Below are 16741 nucleotides of genomic sequence, written 5' to 3' on the forward strand. Positions count from 1 at the left end.
CATATCACCAAAGGCTCTTTAATTTCTTTTAAGTATAACTAGTTCCTCTGATTTGAATCCTCTAAAATACTTGATTAGTGTATTATAAAATGCAAATTAGCCTTTAAAAACCAGCTGAAGTCCAGTGTAATATGCCGATGAATGCTTAATATGGAGATGCAAAATGTTTGAGTGCAGATCTAAAACTTCATAAAAAATTTCACAGACATCCCTCAATTTCATTGGTAAATGTTTATCATATAGCAGGATAATACTTAAAAGCATTACATACATAACACATTGCATAGCATTTTATGCTTATAAAATGTTTTATTTATGCATTAATTATTCTTCAGGAATAGAGTGAATAGAGAAAGCTCTGAGTTACTTGGAATGAAGGATTCCATGATGAATATTTACTTCAGTAACTTAATAGGCTGTATTATTTTTGTCTGAGAATGAAGTAAAACAATAGTTGTCTGGCTAATTAATTTTTCAGCCTTTTGTTCTACTTCATTAACCTTCCCTGTTCTCCAACTAGGGGAAGAGTAACTTACTGTAACTTAAATTTAGCATAATTTAACCAAATGAACATACCATAATTTGATCAGAAAAAGAAAGTTACAACTAATTTGTAAGACACTGTAGACCACTGAAGAGATAAATATATTTGGCAATGTTTAAAAAATAGTCTCCATTTATTTTTGGCTCAAATTTCAAGAAGCTAAATGGAAAAACAATTGTTCTAAGTGTCAGAAGAATGGGAAATTGCACCTGTCTGGACAGAAAGACTTAATTAAATATGCTTTGCTAGAGTTGTTTACAAATTAATTAAGAATGAACACGAGAGCACATACAGAGTAAATCCATTTAGTAACATGAATTATTTTATCTATTAATATCATTTTGGTAGGAGGACTGCTAAATCTCCTTTTCACCAAGAGCTATCTGGACAGTCTCTCAGAAGGATGTAAACACAAAAGTATACTTAAAATAATAATGGGATTAATTTATTTCTTTCACAATAAGGCTTACTTTTTGGATATCAAGTTCAACACATAAGCCATGTTATTGTTGATAGCACTTCAAGAAAATTAAGATACCTCTTTATCCCACTAAATTCAAAGTATTAGTGGAAGATACTAAACTTCTACTCTTCTACTTAGTGGAAGATCAATGTAGAGATAATAAGTAAGTTTCACTTATTGATTTCACTTGAATGGAGCTGAACCAGGTAATTTAATATTTTAAAAATCATCTTTGAGAAGAGGTTTTAACAGAATCACCTACTTACACTGATAAAATAATTACAAATAATAAAAAAAATTCACATTACTTATGTTGCATTCATATAAGCCACAATTCTAAGAGTTCTTCTTTTATGAAAAAGAATGATCCTTCTTTCTTCCATAGTAAAATTGAAGCATGTGTTAACAAACATGGCCATGTCAAGAACAATTCTGACAGCAAAAACCAAAACAATTATCTCCTGACTTATATTACAGTAGGTAATCTCTTATGAATAGGATGTGGCCTAGATTTAATTAACAAGCATTCATGAAATATTTTCCAAGAATTTCTTTAGCTCACAACAGCTGCATACCTGAGCACCTAGTACAAGAGGTAAGTAGGAAGCACATTTTTTGATTCTCTAACCCTTTAAAAAATGATGTATTTTTTTGCATATGAATAAGATGAATTGAGAATTCAAACTAAGGAAGAGATAATTATGGAACCTTTACATCCTGCATATTACTTTGGTTATTAGATGATGTAGCAGCATATGGCTCATTACAATAAATTTTTTTAGAAACCAAGGGAAGGACTGGATTTAAGAACTTGATTTTATTATTTTGTTTGAAAGTCTTTACTCTTTGAAATGGTCCGTTCTAAAGAAAATTATTTTCTCACAAATTCCAAAGGGATAAGAGAAGCTCTAAGGGGTGTGAGATGAAAGGAAAACAATATGTGTCCATCTTTGTTTCTTACAAAAGCCCCTATTATCCTATTATTATTATTATTATTATTATTATTATTACTAAAAATTTGGGAAAAACTAAGTCTCCTAGAAATTAAGTTATTTATAAAGTCACATGGGTAGTAAGTAGCTGAACCATGATTCAACACATTCCCATGTAACATCCATTTAGTAACATGAATTATTTTATCTATTAATATCATGTAACAATCTCTCCTACCTCACCACCCCCTGCCCCAATACCATGCTGCCTATAACATAAATAATAACAACTCTCACTATCAGGCTATAGTATATTAGTGTAAAACATTGTCAGGTATGAGCTAACATTAAATGGAACTAATATTTACATGAGCTATACTCCTTAGTTCACTAAGCTACAGGAGATCATGTTAATTATTTGGTCTTTTAAGTTCAAAAAAAAAAACTTTTCACAGCCAATTTTGTTAGATTAGTAAAAAGTTCAGTACTTAAGCATGGCTTTTGGTTCGGGAAGATGTGACTTCAAATCCTGATTCTACTTCTTACCAACTGTGCCACCTAAAACATGTGGGTTGAGGATTGAAAGGCTTGATTCCCTCAGTGAAACCATGTGAAAATGCCACTGGGGTTGTCACTGGGTTAGAAGATTACACATGGAGGACACTGGGCTCATGGACAACACACAACATCCCAGTTATTAAAACTATTAAACAAAAAAATACTTTAAGGTCCTTTTCAGAAAAGACGGGTTAGCCATAAATAGGTATTTTTCACTACGGAATAAGAATATGCAGAAATGGTCATAAAAATGTCACATGTGTAGCATAATGATCAAGTTTGCCAATTATTTTAAGTTGTGTAGCAGTTTAAATCTAGCAGCTTAGTGAACTTCTCTTCATGGAGAAAACAGAAGTACTGTTTTTCTTTAATTAATATTTATGAAAGTTGTATCATTATAACAACTCTCTACTTACATATCTTTTATCTGAGAAGTTCAAAGAGAATTACTAACATCATTGTATTAGAACATTAACCTGGTGGAACAGCCCCATTAAGCATTTCAGTCTGATTGGCTGTCCTTAAATAGCTAGAACAAAGACAGATCTGCATAATTACCTACTGAGCTCAGAGTGTATCATTTGACATGACTAAATCCAAAAATATAAATGCATGTCTGTAATTTAATATTTAAAAGACTAACGTAATTGCTTGAAATTAAAAAATAAGATTTTTCATGACTTTCCATAACAATTAAATATGAATAAGGGAAACATACCATATAACAGATTTCACATTTTTTGACAAATGTTTCCAAGACAATTATAGTAAACCTACAAGAAGATTTTACTGTGAACCTATTTATTTTCCAAATGCATCTTGTTCAGTAATCACTTTAAAAATATAATCAAAATATAGCAAAATACATTCTGGTTCTAGAATGCTTCAGCAAAGATATGGTTTTAATCAACATTCAATCATTCCAGTTACAAAGCTCACTAGTCAGGTTAGAAATGGATTTGTATTTTAAACTTATTAATTTATCAGTTTGAATTTGTGATTAAACACAAGTGGTGAAGTACAGGACTGAGATGCCTTATGAATATGAACTTTGAAAACAAGTTTGTATTGCTAATAAATTTGGAGGGGGTATGTTTAGCTAACAGAAATAAATTACCTTTAATAAATAACTCTCTAATTACATGTAGTGAAAACTGATAGAACAACCTAATTTCTTCATTAATGCAAGGCTACTATTCCATGTAAATATAGAATTATTTATACTGACAGCCCAAAATATAAGATAGTCTTTAAAAATTAAATTGGTACAGAGATTCACAGACAGAATTTTACTTTTCCTGAATGCACACAAGAAGCAATGAAACTCAGAGACGTGCTGGACCTAATAATCTAAAAACTAGACAGTCCCCTTTTGGATAACAGAATTTTCTGAACTACTAATGATTCTTTCTTAGAGACATGAGGATGATCTTTAAGTATTCTAATTCAGTTTCAATAGTGAGCTCACAATCAAAGTCATGGGTATGCAATGCAAAAACTTCTTTTTTTTTTTTTTTAAGCAATAAAGCCAGTCACAATGGTTCGGTATGATTCTTGAAGCTAAGTCTTTCTGTATTTCCAAAGAATATTAAGTGTATATTTCAGGTTACCATGAAAAGCTTACTAACTTCTATCAAACCCATTTAACATACTGGTACCTTCATGTTTAAATTCAAGATAAAAACTACAACGTCAAAGCAACCGATAGGTATTAAATGCTAAATCCACGTGTCCTCTGATTTCTTTGTCAAAGCACCAGAGAGACTTACGATGTAGTTCTGCAGAAGGAGCTCCACGGACTCTCTCCTCCCATACTTGATGATCCAAGATTTCAGCTTTGACTCTGCAAGAACCAGCAGTGAGAGCAGACGGTACTTTAATTCTAGAAATTCCATTTTCATTAAGTGTAGCTCTGATGTGGAGGAAACAAAATGAAACCTAGAAATAAAACACCGAGAATTTACAGAATGTAAGTAACTAATAGTAACAGAGCAGTGCTTATTTAACCTGTTACACGTCAGTGCTAAATATAATACAAGCACAAAGTCTTCTAAACTCTGGCTGATCAATCACTATCAGGAGCTCTGATTCCTTTTCTAGCTCTGGATTTAAAGGCAAATCGTGATTGATTGAAGTATTTAATTTAGTTCTTTCCTCTGCCAAGACAACTCTCATCTGTTTCTTTTATAAGCTGTTTTTGCAATATTACATAATGTTCCTCACGGTGCTGAATAAAAATACAGCCTCTGAAGAAACCATTTCTGTGATTTCCAGGCTGTGGGGATATTCAGGTTTACTCTCTGCAAATGATAACATATTAGGATGTTAGCATTCTTAGCATATGTTATGGGAGCTCAATTTTTATGTACTAAATGTAAGCACCTCTGTTTAAAAAAAACCAACAGTCAATTCATTGAAAAGAAAAGAAATGGAAGAAACATCCACCGGGTTTTTAAAAAAAGACACTTCATTTCAAACCAGCCATTCTCTTACCTCTCGGCCATGTCCTCTAATTGATCAGGTGGTACTGGGATCCCGTTAACAGATCTGGTCCGGTAGATTTCATGGAATGCTCTTTTGTGGGCATCTGTGTTTTGAAGCAGATCCTAAGACACGATTTAAAAAAAAAATAAAAAAATGAGAAAACATGTTCACAGGAGGCTAAGAAGCATAATTTTCAGCTTGTACCGATGAGTCAATGTACTCAACAATTTGATCGTGCTGCTCCATCCAGATGTGGCTTGGTGCCTTTCATAGGCTTTTTACCTTGTACAGGAGCCCTGGTGCTTATCCCTAAGACCTGTGCTAGAGCTGTACCTAATAATTATGGCATCTTTTAAACACACACGACAGTTGCAGAGCAATGTATTCAGACATTTTAAAGGCACATGGTCCAAAGGAAAATGTAGTTGCTGCTATAAACAATGATGTGTTAGGATTTTTCTCTTTCCTTGATTTTGAATAAACTGGTTTTTAGAAGCTTAAAACTAAGCAAGACTAGTTTAACCCTTAGTTTTTAGAAGCTTAACACTAAGCACAACTAGTTTAACCCTTTAATGGTTTTATATATAAATATATATATATATATACATATATATCACTATTTTTATTTTACTTCTAACACATGCAGACTATTATAAAGTGAAATTTGCTTGCCATCTAAAGTAAGTCATATATCACGATATTATTAAATATTCTTATGGTTAGAAGATTTCAAACAAGCACAGGGAATGTCCTATAGAAATCAGACTGGAAAGATCAAATGTGATGTTTATAAATATTCTTTATAGGCTGTATAGAACTACACAAATTTTAGTATTTTATTTCTATTTGTTTTCTGAGTTTTTCATTGTCGGTAGGCTTATTCATATAAAGACTTCACAGGTGTTTCACAATTCCCAGCCAATTTCTCATATAGAAGCAAAGAGAGATGAAAGATGCTTCATGCCATATTCTCTAGAGTTTAGTTTGTTTCTCAATAACAGAATAAACACACAGCAGTTTGTCACTCAATGAATAGTAAGACCCATTAGCCCATCAGGATAATACATTAAAATTAGCATTTAGTTTAACCCACATGAAGATTTTGTGGATTAATTGGACAAAATAGAAGTAATAAAAAACATAAAGCCACAAGTAAGAGAGACATTTGATGGAAGGGGGAAAAAATGAAGGCACTCATATATAAATTAAAATGTTAAAGTCATATGTATTTGTTCACATAAAGGTCATATGTGTTTGTGCCTTTTAATTTGAGGGACATTAGCTTTTGCATTGTAGAAAAATCCAAGGGAAAACTATTTCTATCCTGGTAAATTTTGTTATTATAATATATTGATCTGCTTGGAATTGTAGGTAACTGCTCAGATATTCACAAGTTTCTCAAGCCCAGAGGGAGGGCATTCTGCGCAGGAGCTGATCACAGGGGACAGAAGACTGTCTTAGAGCAACTAATGGCTATGAGTATTGCAGTCACTCTTTTCCTCCTTTATAACCTCCTGGCACATTTCTATGGCTTATGATCTTCACTGAGACCCACTCAAGTGAGTGCAGAGCAAATTTAGACCCATCACCACGCCCAGCTCCGATTTATTCTATGTGACTATATGTTAATGTGTAAGTAGGGGTCTCTGACTATATTGGAATACCCATATGTCCAGTTGCCTTCTAAGAAGTCTTCCTTAGTATAGTCAGTATCTAGTTAACTGAAAATATCATGACAAGGTATCAAAACAAACAAAAACATTTTTAAAAATATGATAAAGAAACTATAGTGGGCATGATGTCACTGGGATCTCTGAAAAGTCATCTCACTAAAAACCAGCTAGATGCTGAGCACAGTCTGTGACTTTAATTCACTGGTGCGCTTGCAGGAAGTAAGGAAAATCTCTTAGGTCTCCCACTCCTGTTAAAATATGACCCAAAACTGAGGCGCCTGGGTGGCTCAGTCACTTAAGCATCTGACTATTGAAACTGGCTCAGGTCATGATCTCATAGTCGTGAGATCAAGCCCTGTATAGGACTCTGCACTGGACATAGAGCTTGCCTGAGATTCTCTCTTTCCCTCTTTCTCTCAAAATAAATAATTAATTAATTTTAAAAATTATGACCCCAAACTGGATCACAGACCTAGCAAAAACCAATGGGAAAAGCTGATTGTTTGGGGCAAAAATCTATACCATGACTGCAGAAGTTGAGTCTTGGAACTCGGATAAGGTGGTAACAATAAAACTCAGAATCCTAATGAGCCAGAACCCTCAAATACTAACAAAAGAAAACTGGTATGAGTGTAACAATATCAGACAAACTAGATTTGAGAATAAAAATCATTATATCATTAATTGCTTAAGGATGAAACTTCCAATTTACTAGTGTCTGTGTTAATTCTGAACATGCCTAAGAGAAAGCTTCAAAATGCATTGAGTAAAAACTGATGGGACTATAGGGAGAAACTGACAAATCTATGCAGCTGTGGGAGCAATCAGTGCACCTCTCTCAGTCACTGAGATGGAACAAAAGAAGTACTAGCATAGTAGGGGTGGGGGACAGGGGAGAAGGGAGGAGAGGAAAAGGGCTGTGAATCTGTGGACCTCACAGGCCTTTGTAAGAATTTTGGAATGCTTATTTTAAGTAGGCAGAAGCTAGAGGGAAGTTTTGAGAGGGGTGAAATGAATAAACTTGCATTTTAAAAGCATAGCTGTAGCCATGTTATTGAAAATGCCCTAACATTGATACGTTGCTTTCCTTAGCTTCTAAGACAACACAGGAGCTGGATTCCCTCCCACCTCACCATTTGCTCTTTCTCATACTCTTCTGCTGGTTCATCTTCTACTCTTTGATCTCTGGATATTAGATTCCCTTAGGTCTCCGCTCTTGACAGTTTTTTTCTGTCTATACTGCCTTATTTAATATCTTTAGTCTCAAAGCTTTCAACATCCTTCAATATGCCAATGATTCTGAACAGTTATCTCCAGCCTCTACCTGTGTCTTGAGCTCCTGTCTCTTATCTCTTACTGCCTACTCTACATGTCCACCTGGATGTGAAGAAATCTCATACTTAGCATGCCCCAAACTAACCTGTTGATCTTTTTCCCCAAACCTGCTTCACTGTCTCTCCATCTCAACTGATGGAAATTCCATTCTCCAATTGCTCAGTTGAAAAATCATAGTGTCAAATATGACTCTCCTTTCTTCACAATAAATATCTAATGCTGCAAATTGCTCTGCCTTAAAAATATTCAGGGGTACCTGGGTGGTTTAGTCGGTTAAGCATCCAACACTGGCTCAGGGCACCATCTCATGGTTCGTGAGTTTGAGCCCCGCATAGGTCTCTCTGCTGTCGGCACAGAGCCCGCTTCAGATCCTCTGTCTACCTCTCTTTCTGCCCCTCCCCTGCTCACTCTGTCTCTCTCAAAGATAAATAAACATTAAAAAAATATTCAGAATCTGACCATTTTTCGTCATCTCTAGAACTACCATCCCGGTTCAGGCCACTCTACCCGGATTACTGCGACTGGTTCCCTGGCTTCTACCCTCTGTTACTAAGCCAGGCTTTTCTCACACAAGACAGAGTGATGTCATCTTTCTTTGGGTAAGAAAGTTGATGAAAAAAGATGGTTAGATTCCAACAAAGAAAATCAACAGTGTCAAAAGTGCAATTAAGGAAAGAAGGAAGATACAAAGAAACAATATTGGGGAAAAATAGGAGCTTAACTACAGGCACAGAAAAGATTACCAAAAAAATATATCTTCAACTATTTTGAATAATTTTATGGCAATAATTTTGAAAACATAGTCAAATGGACAATTTCCCAGTAAGTATAAATTGGTGTTATTGACCCAGTTAAAATTCTGAAAGCCTGAATATTTCTAATCATTTTCAGGGGCTGGGAATACAACTGTGAAAAAACAAACAATAATTCTTGCCCTTACAGAGTTCACATTACAGTATAGAAAACCAAGCACTAACTGAGATACAGAATTAAAAGAGCAGCTGAGATGCAGATAAATACTAAAGAGAAAAATCAAATAGAGAAGAGGGAAAAGGAGTTGCGATTTCAAAGGGGTGGCCAAGAAAGTGTTGACTAATAGGTGACATTTCAGTAAAGGAAAAAAGGAGACAAGGAAGAACATACTGAGAGACTGATCAGTGGGAAGATGTTTCAGGCCAAGGAAAAGAGAACATAAAAGACAATGGCAAGGGCAAAGGGGTTGAGGTGGGGATGTGCTTGCCTGTTTGACATCATCTTTTCAGTGAAGTTTCACTGACAACCCTCGTTAAAATTGCAACACCCCTAATATTCTCTGTCCTTTTACTTTCTAACTGAAGATAAATTTTACTTATTAGTTATTTATGTTTATTATTTCTTATATGCCTCCCCCCATTAGAAGGCAAGTTATATGAGTGTAGGAATTTTGGTCTGTTTTTCTTCTGGCTGTATCACAAATGCCTAGAACACCACTTTGCACACAGAGAGCGCACAATAAATATTTGTGGAAAGACCGGGAAAGATTAGAAAGGCACAGCAAGAGGAGCAGAAAGAAAATGAGGAAACCAAATGAAGAAAGTGTTTCAAGGATTCAGAAATAACTATGTGAAATCCTTTTAATAGGTGAGGTAGGACGAGGACTGAGAATTGACCATTAAGCGAGGAATAAGGAGAACTCTCATGAACCTGACATGAATAGCATGGCAAGAGAAACCTTGATCCAAATGGGTTCTAGAAAGAATTGGAAAAGACAGTTCTGAAACCAAAATGAGCATGATAACTCTTTCAAAGAGCTTCACTGAAAAAGGAAGGAGGAAAAATGGACAGTAGCTGGAAGCAAGAGTAGGAGGAAGAAAGACAATTTTTATTTTTTAAATTTTATTTATTTTTTAAATAATCTCTAAGAGGAGAGGATTAACAGCATATACTTTATGTCGGTGGGAAAAATCCAGCAGAAAGAGAAAAAAAACTAAAAAGGCAAGAACTAGAGGAATTGTTTACTGGAGAAGAGCAGGGAGGATGGGCTCTCATACACTACACATGTGGAGGGGCTGGTCTTAGATCAGAGCACAGATGGTTCATCCCTAGTAACAGAAGTGAAGACTGGGTATTCAGGCACAGATGCTTGTAGGTGGGTTGATGTGGTCGTGGGAGCTAGCGGAAATTCTTTTTTGATTGTTTCTATTTTCTCAGAGAAATAGGAAGCAGTGTCACCAGCTGAGAGTAAGGATTTGGGAGGAGGTGTGGAAGATTTGAAGGGACAAGGTATGGAATAGTTGTCCCTGAAATAAAGAGGCAATGGAATCGGGAAATGCCTTTGGAGTGCCAGGCAGCAGTCAGGACCCACTTGGGTTAGTCATCGTGCCTGGGGGTGTGTTTTTCTGCAGGCACACTCAGCGGCATGTGCGTGGGCAGGGACTAGGCAGAGAGTTGGCTTCAATCGGGGTTATGTTTTAATCAGGACAACAGGACGAAGGAAACCTGGTCAAGACAATTAGCGTATGTACAAAGGAGTGACCTTTGCGGATTCGGCACTGAATTTAAATAGAGTACAAAAGGAACGGATGCCTTGAAGAGGGTGAGACTCAGTAAAATCAAAGGATTAAAGAGCACGGAGTCCGTGCGTTTTGGAGCCAGGGCAAGTTTGATTGGACAGTGAGATACATGCTTAAAGAAGACATTGAAGGAGTTTCAGTTACTGGTGATGACAAGTTCTAGACCATGCTTTATGCCCATCAGGGGCATAGAGGGAAGGATGGGATCACTGAAAGACAGGAGATCAAGAAACTAAGAGGCCAGGTTTTTGGCAGAATCATCTATGGGTTACTGAAGTTTTTAAGAATTATGGCATGCATTGCCATGCAGGAAATTAAATCTTCAAAAAAGGAGGGGAAGTGACCTATGTAGGATTGATAACCGCAACACGGATGGGTAGTAGGTGGTAGAGTTTGATGGCTATTTGCATAATTCCTTAAGACGAAAAGCCTTACTTTGCCAAGGCTCTACTACTAAAAAAATAACTAGTAAGTTTAATTACTCTACATGTATTACATGCAATAGTTTTGCGGGCATAGTTAAGTTTAGAGTTTAAAACAATCTGGACTACCAGCTATGTGACCTTGGGCAAAGCACTTAAATTCCGTCTGCCTCAAGTTTATTCATTGACAAAGTGAAGATAATAATAATAGTTGTCTCACATCCTGCATGTCAACTGCTTAGCAAAATAAAGTACTTAAGACAGAAACATAGCTGAATACTCAATTATAGTTAACTATGACTATTTTTGTCATCTTTCTAGATAACTACGCATTAAGGTATCTGGAAAATAGAAAAGCTAGTAAAGGTGTATCTTGCTTTTCGGAATAATATGATCCTACCTACATGTAAGTTAAGTTAAAAAAAAAAAAAAAAACTTTGGTAGAACCATTTGTAAAATAACCCCTTTGCCAAAAAAAATTAAAAATTATCTGAATCACGTTTTCAAACACTGATTATGTATTAACAGACAATCGTCATGTGGTATGTTTTTTTTTTTAAAGATGTGAACCATGCAGAAAACCAAAAATTTGAGATCTTGATAGCCTATCTAAGTTTTCATGGCAAAGCCATAGTTACTTTTAGACTGGGATAAGTAGACAATATTCTCAAACATTCTTGCTTATGTATTAATGAGTCCTATATTGTGCTTTTTTCCATTATTTGTGTAACCCTGTCTCAAGATTTCCCCCTATTCTTAATATAGTGGGAACTGCATTTCCAAGCCAGCCCAATATTCCAGCACAAAGTAGTGATACCAAGTTGATGGGCTGATTCTTCTACTGAAGAAGACTAGAATTTTAGTTATCTCAACAATGATTCAAACTGCTTACATCATCAAAGCTTATCTTATTATAGGTACCTAATAAATATATCTTAAATAAATGAGAATTGATTTTATAATTAACAATGACATTGTTTTATGACTCTACTACTCTCAGTACCTGTGCCCAGACCTAGTAAAAGTCCCTACCTCAGTAAACAGATCATTCTGGAGATTTGCCTTGACCTAGTCCTAGCCCTTACTTGCCTCTGCTTGCTTCCTGTTGTCTCTTCATTGCATTCCCTGACCTTCTCTTCAGTCCTTTCTGATTTTTAGTCTCAGATAAGCATCTTCTCCAGCTCTTACCCCTTTCCTTTCCCTACTCCATTTCATTTTGGCATTTATGGTTGTTCGTTACACTCTGGTAAAAAAGGTGGTTCCAGCTGCACAGTTGATGGTTGGCACAGGGTCTCTATCTCTCAAAGGAGCCAGGAGAGTCATGAGGGGCCTCAGTTCATATAATCACTGAGACACATGGACAGCGTGTGTGCATCCAACTTAAAACTCAACGTTCAGCAGGTGTTGCTGCAGCCTAGAGTGTGCAGTGAATTAACATGTCTGCTAAGTCTTATCAACTGGTAAATAGCACAGCCAATGTGCTTGGACATTTTCTCTGTGGTGGAGCATTTAAATCAGACCTAAGTATATTATGCAAACAACAAACACATGCTGTGTCTCAAACTTCTAGATTGGAGGCACCTTGTACATAAAACTGGCACACAGTAGGCCCTCGGCATGTACTCACAGAATTAGCACATCTAACCCACAATCCATACCCATTCTACATCTGATTTTAAACCCTAAGGTAGCTTCTTTTGTATGAATTAGTCACCTCAGTTACACATTATTTCAACTGTTACATGACGCATTAGGTGGTAGTTACAACGAATTGCTAATCTGTTGAAGCAGTATTGTTGTGTAATCCTGTCTCAGCATGTCCCCCTATTTTTAATATACTGGGAATCTCAACAAGGACATAGCCCAGGTTTTTCTGCTTCTAAGAAGACTTAACCTGATTCAGTCCCAGAGAAAAATCTTGGGACTTGATCTCTTATCCTCTATCTTCAGAGACAGTATAGACTAGCAGGCCTGGATTTTATGTGCGTGTATCTCCAGCGATGGAGCAGACGCCAAAGTCATGCTTACCAGAGAAGCAGATTCTAGGGAGTTTTCTGTGTGTTTTGTGTATGGTGGTGGTGGTGAGAAGGGGAGAGGCTAAGAGATCAACAGCAAAACTTAAAGCATCTGGAAATACTGAAATACTTGGCCCGGAAGAAGGGCCAAGAATAAATGCAGAAAGGACCCTGACCGATCATGCAGGAACACAAAATCTTGTTGCGTCCATCTTGTTTGGTGGCCAGATCTGGGGTGAGTGAGTCAAGCCGAGAGGGCCAGGAGCTGAAACTCCCTGGCACCTCTGTACCTCTACATTTCTAGTTTCAAAGATAAGGTCCCAGAGGGGCCTGAAACCAAATCTGTCATGAATTTGCCTTACAGTCTAGTTTAGAACATAGAACAGTCTATTTCCTTGAAGCAGTAAAAAAATATTCCTATCTTGGCAGAAAATATACGTGAGCCACAGATTGCCCATATTTGGTCACCTCCCCTTGTCTGGTTTCCACATATACAGTAATCCCTACGATGACAGTAAATGAGGTACACAAACTCAATTGCACGAAACACAGGACTGAGTTAATATGATGTTAGTGAAAAACAGCATTTTTAGTTAGGTCCCACAAAACCCAAAGAGGAATATGTTAGAATTTATACTAAGCACAGCTGACTCTGCAGTACACTAAAAAAGTCGCACATAAAAGTCATCAACGCCTAATCCCACCACTTCCTAAAATCCCCACTCTCCCTTGACCCCCTGCCCCCTCATAGCAAAGGACATAAAAACGTGGTAACTTGGCTTGCCTTCCTTTGAGAACGGAGACAGGAATGAGGTCTAGAACCAACGGCCAACCACATTATTACATAAATGTGTCTGTGGGCTTACCTTTCAAAAAATAACATATAGCAACGGCAATAACAAAGATAACCACCCAGAAAATTCTTCAGAAAATAAATCTACTGGAACTGTCGTTAGCAAGCAAGGAAGACGGAAGTGCGACATCTCAGAACCTATGTGAATGGACACTTGGGAGACGCGCGTCAGTGGAAGCTCTAAACAGCCAAGTCTTCAGACAACACTAGGACTGCTGTGCAGGAAGGTCTCCCCACCAGAACTCTTACCTTGTGTTGCTCGCGTTTCCGTTGTATTGTGTTGGCCGTTTCCTCATGCACCTGCTGAATGGTTATTTCCTCTCTCAGGGCCACCTCCGCTCTGTATAACCAGGCACCTATGGTGCCCAGAGGTGCAGGGAGAGATTTATCAAGCTGTATATGCCAGTCAAAGAGCTGAAATACAAAAGTGGAAAAACAATGTCTCTCAGAGGACAATTCCTTAAATTCCCTCAAATGACTTTTAAAGCCCACATAAGGATTTAACTTAATCATCTTGTGTTACTTTAATAACTATCAAGTAAGAAAATATCTGTGTTCCGAATGCGGTACTTTGAGAATGAGGAGGAAATTAGAGTTACAAGCAAATTTTAAGGAAACAAAATACACCTTAGACACGGAAGGGTATTATTGGGAGCTTAAACAATTTTCTACCTATAGGAGTAGCACAAAGCCCCCACTGATTTTTCCATTTGGCCTTTGCTGAAAGGGAAAGGACTGGGTTTGCTGACGTGCTCCAGGACGTGGTTGTTATACACTGGGTACACTGTTGTGTATCCTTTAAAATCTCACACAGGGGAACAGGTGCAGAAAAATCAGGGTCATCTAGATATCTCTGGGGGGAAAGGAACATTCAGGATTCTTTCTATGAAACTACAATTCCCTAGCCATTTCTTCATTTCTTCCCCTTTATCCAATTCTTTTGGGGGGTGGGGGGGTGGGGAGGAGAGTGCAAGAAGAGGAGGGGACAGAGGATCCACAGCAGGCTCTGTGCCGACAGGCTGTCAGCACCGAGCCCAATGTGGTGTTCGATCTCACGAACTATGAGATCATGACCTGAGCCAAAGTCAGACGCTCAGCTGACTGAGCCACCCAGGTGCCCTTCCACTTTATCCAGTCTTAAGCACTGTTTCCTAACTTACCGGAATACCAGATGGGATAGGCTGAGGGGCTTGGGAACTAACCTATTCTCTGGTAGAGTTTGTGGGGAAAAGATTAGATTGTAAAAATGAAGTAAATAGAAGTTCAAGACAAATATTCTCAACAGTGATAGAAGTTTCAGTGACCAAGGTTGAAATCTTGGTCTTTAAGTTTGCAAAATATTAACATGAAATTTACTGAGCAGTTTTTCTTCAGGTTCATGAAAGACCAGATTAGAAGATTTGCTTAAATTAGGGGCACCTGGGTGGCTCGGTCGGTTAAGCGTCTGACTTCGGCTCAGGTCATGATCTCACGGGTCCGTGAGTTCGAGCCCCACGTTGGGCTCTGTGCTGACAGCTCAGAGCCTGGAGCCTGTTTCAGATTCTGTGTCTCCCTCTCTCTCTGCCCCTCCCTTGTTCATGCTCTGTCTCTCTCTGTCTCAAAAATAAATAAACGTTAAAAAAAAAAATTTTAAAAAAAAGAAGAAGATTTGCTTAAATTAAAGCATGTAAAACTAAATGTCCATATACAAAGATTACTAACTATTGATGAAACCTAGCTATAGACTTTAGAGAAGTTATTGAGGCTCCATTCTTGGGAGAGTCACCTTTTCTAAACAACCCAGAATTTAGTTGTGTAAAGTGAGCAGTAACCCAGGTGGTCTTGCAGGATTTCAAGCCATCATCTACTACGTGAAACTACGTGTTTGGGGCGCCTGGGTGGCTCAGTCGGCTGAGCATCCGACTTCGGCTCAGGTCATGATCTCACAGTTCGTGAGTTCGAGCCCCGCGTCAGGCTCTGGGCTGAGAGCTCGGAGCCTGGAGCCTGTTTCGGATTCTGTGTCTCCCTCTCTCTCTGCCCCTCCCCCGCTCATGCTCTGTCTCTCTCTCTCTCTCTGTCAAAAACAAATAAAAAATTTTTTAAAAATCTTACAAAAAATAAAAACAGAAAAAAGAAACTACGTGTAGGGCAGACAAAGCAGAAGAGTTGCTCAACCAAGTTCAGTACTTCCACTAACTTAAAGGAAAACTCCCATGGCTAAGTCTTTCCCTCCTCAGCTAGAGGCAGAAGGACCAGATGACATATCACTGTTTAGAAAACACGATGGAAAATGTTCTTGACTAAATTACATAAGCCTTAGTAAAATTAATCACGAGAGAACTTACCCTGGAGGACACTCTATCCCAGGACTGCTTTACCAATGCTTGGTCAAGTGACAATTTACCGTCTCTATGTATTGGTTGTATTAAATGCTCGATCTGTTTCCTTTTTATTTCATATTGAACTCTGAAGTGCTTAAATGACTAGAAGAGGAAAAACAGAAACGACATGGACACGAGTCAAAAACAGCAAAAGCAAAGGAAACCACATTTCCTAAATAACAATCCTTCATATTTGGATAACACTCAATATACGTTGTTGATAATAATGATGACAAGTCGTGATACTGATAGCACTGCCATTCATCAAGCCCTGATGATGAGCCTGGCCCCAGGCTAACTGCTCTTTGCACATCATCTCGTCTGGCTTTCTCCATCACCCTACAACATCGACATGCCCTATTATTATTACCATAGGAAGCCCAGAGGTAACTTGGCAAGAACAAGTAGTGGAGGCAGGAGTAAAACCTAAGATTTCTCATTTCTAGTTAAATAATCTATGTACAAGCCCATGCTCATCAAGAAATCGTAGAAAACAGGAATATAAACCTATGTTAATAATCAAAATAGTTGCTTTACTTCAAAGTAAATA

At 37.4% G+C, this 16741-nt stretch overlaps 1 protein-coding gene and 1 long non-coding RNA gene across 4 annotated transcripts in view; one reads left to right on the plus strand and one right to left on the minus strand.

The window, feature by feature from the left end:
- Positions 1 to 16741, minus strand: part of SYNE1 (spectrin repeat containing nuclear envelope protein 1) — a 471896-nt gene that overhangs the window by 307561 nt on the left and 147594 nt on the right. The window contains exons 12-15 of the mRNA XM_042940094.1: positions 16156 to 16293; positions 14081 to 14245; positions 4991 to 5103; positions 4267 to 4435 (exon numbers count right to left, since the gene is read on the minus strand). Coding sequence (XP_042796028.1) covers positions 4267 to 4435; positions 4991 to 5103; positions 14081 to 14245; positions 16156 to 16293 — 585 coding nt within the window. The remainder of the gene's footprint in view (positions 1 to 4266; positions 4436 to 4990; positions 5104 to 14080; positions 14246 to 16155; positions 16294 to 16741) is intronic.
- LOC122220504 overlaps positions 1 to 16741 on the plus strand; it is a 45796-nt gene that overhangs the window by 14934 nt on the left and 14121 nt on the right. For 2 of the 3 annotated variants that reach the window (XR_006202899.1, XR_006202897.1), the window contains one exon: positions 4251 to 4368. This is a non-coding gene — a long non-coding RNA (uncharacterized LOC122220504). Of the gene's footprint in view, positions 1 to 4250; positions 4369 to 6352; positions 6612 to 16741 lie in introns of those variants that run through there. The other variant, XR_006202898.1, reaches the window with a different exon arrangement.

This window comes from Panthera leo, chromosome B2, assembly GCF_018350215.1.
Source record: "Panthera leo isolate Ple1 chromosome B2, P.leo_Ple1_pat1.1, whole genome shotgun sequence".
NCBI lineage: Eukaryota > Metazoa > Chordata > Mammalia > Carnivora > Felidae > Panthera > Panthera leo.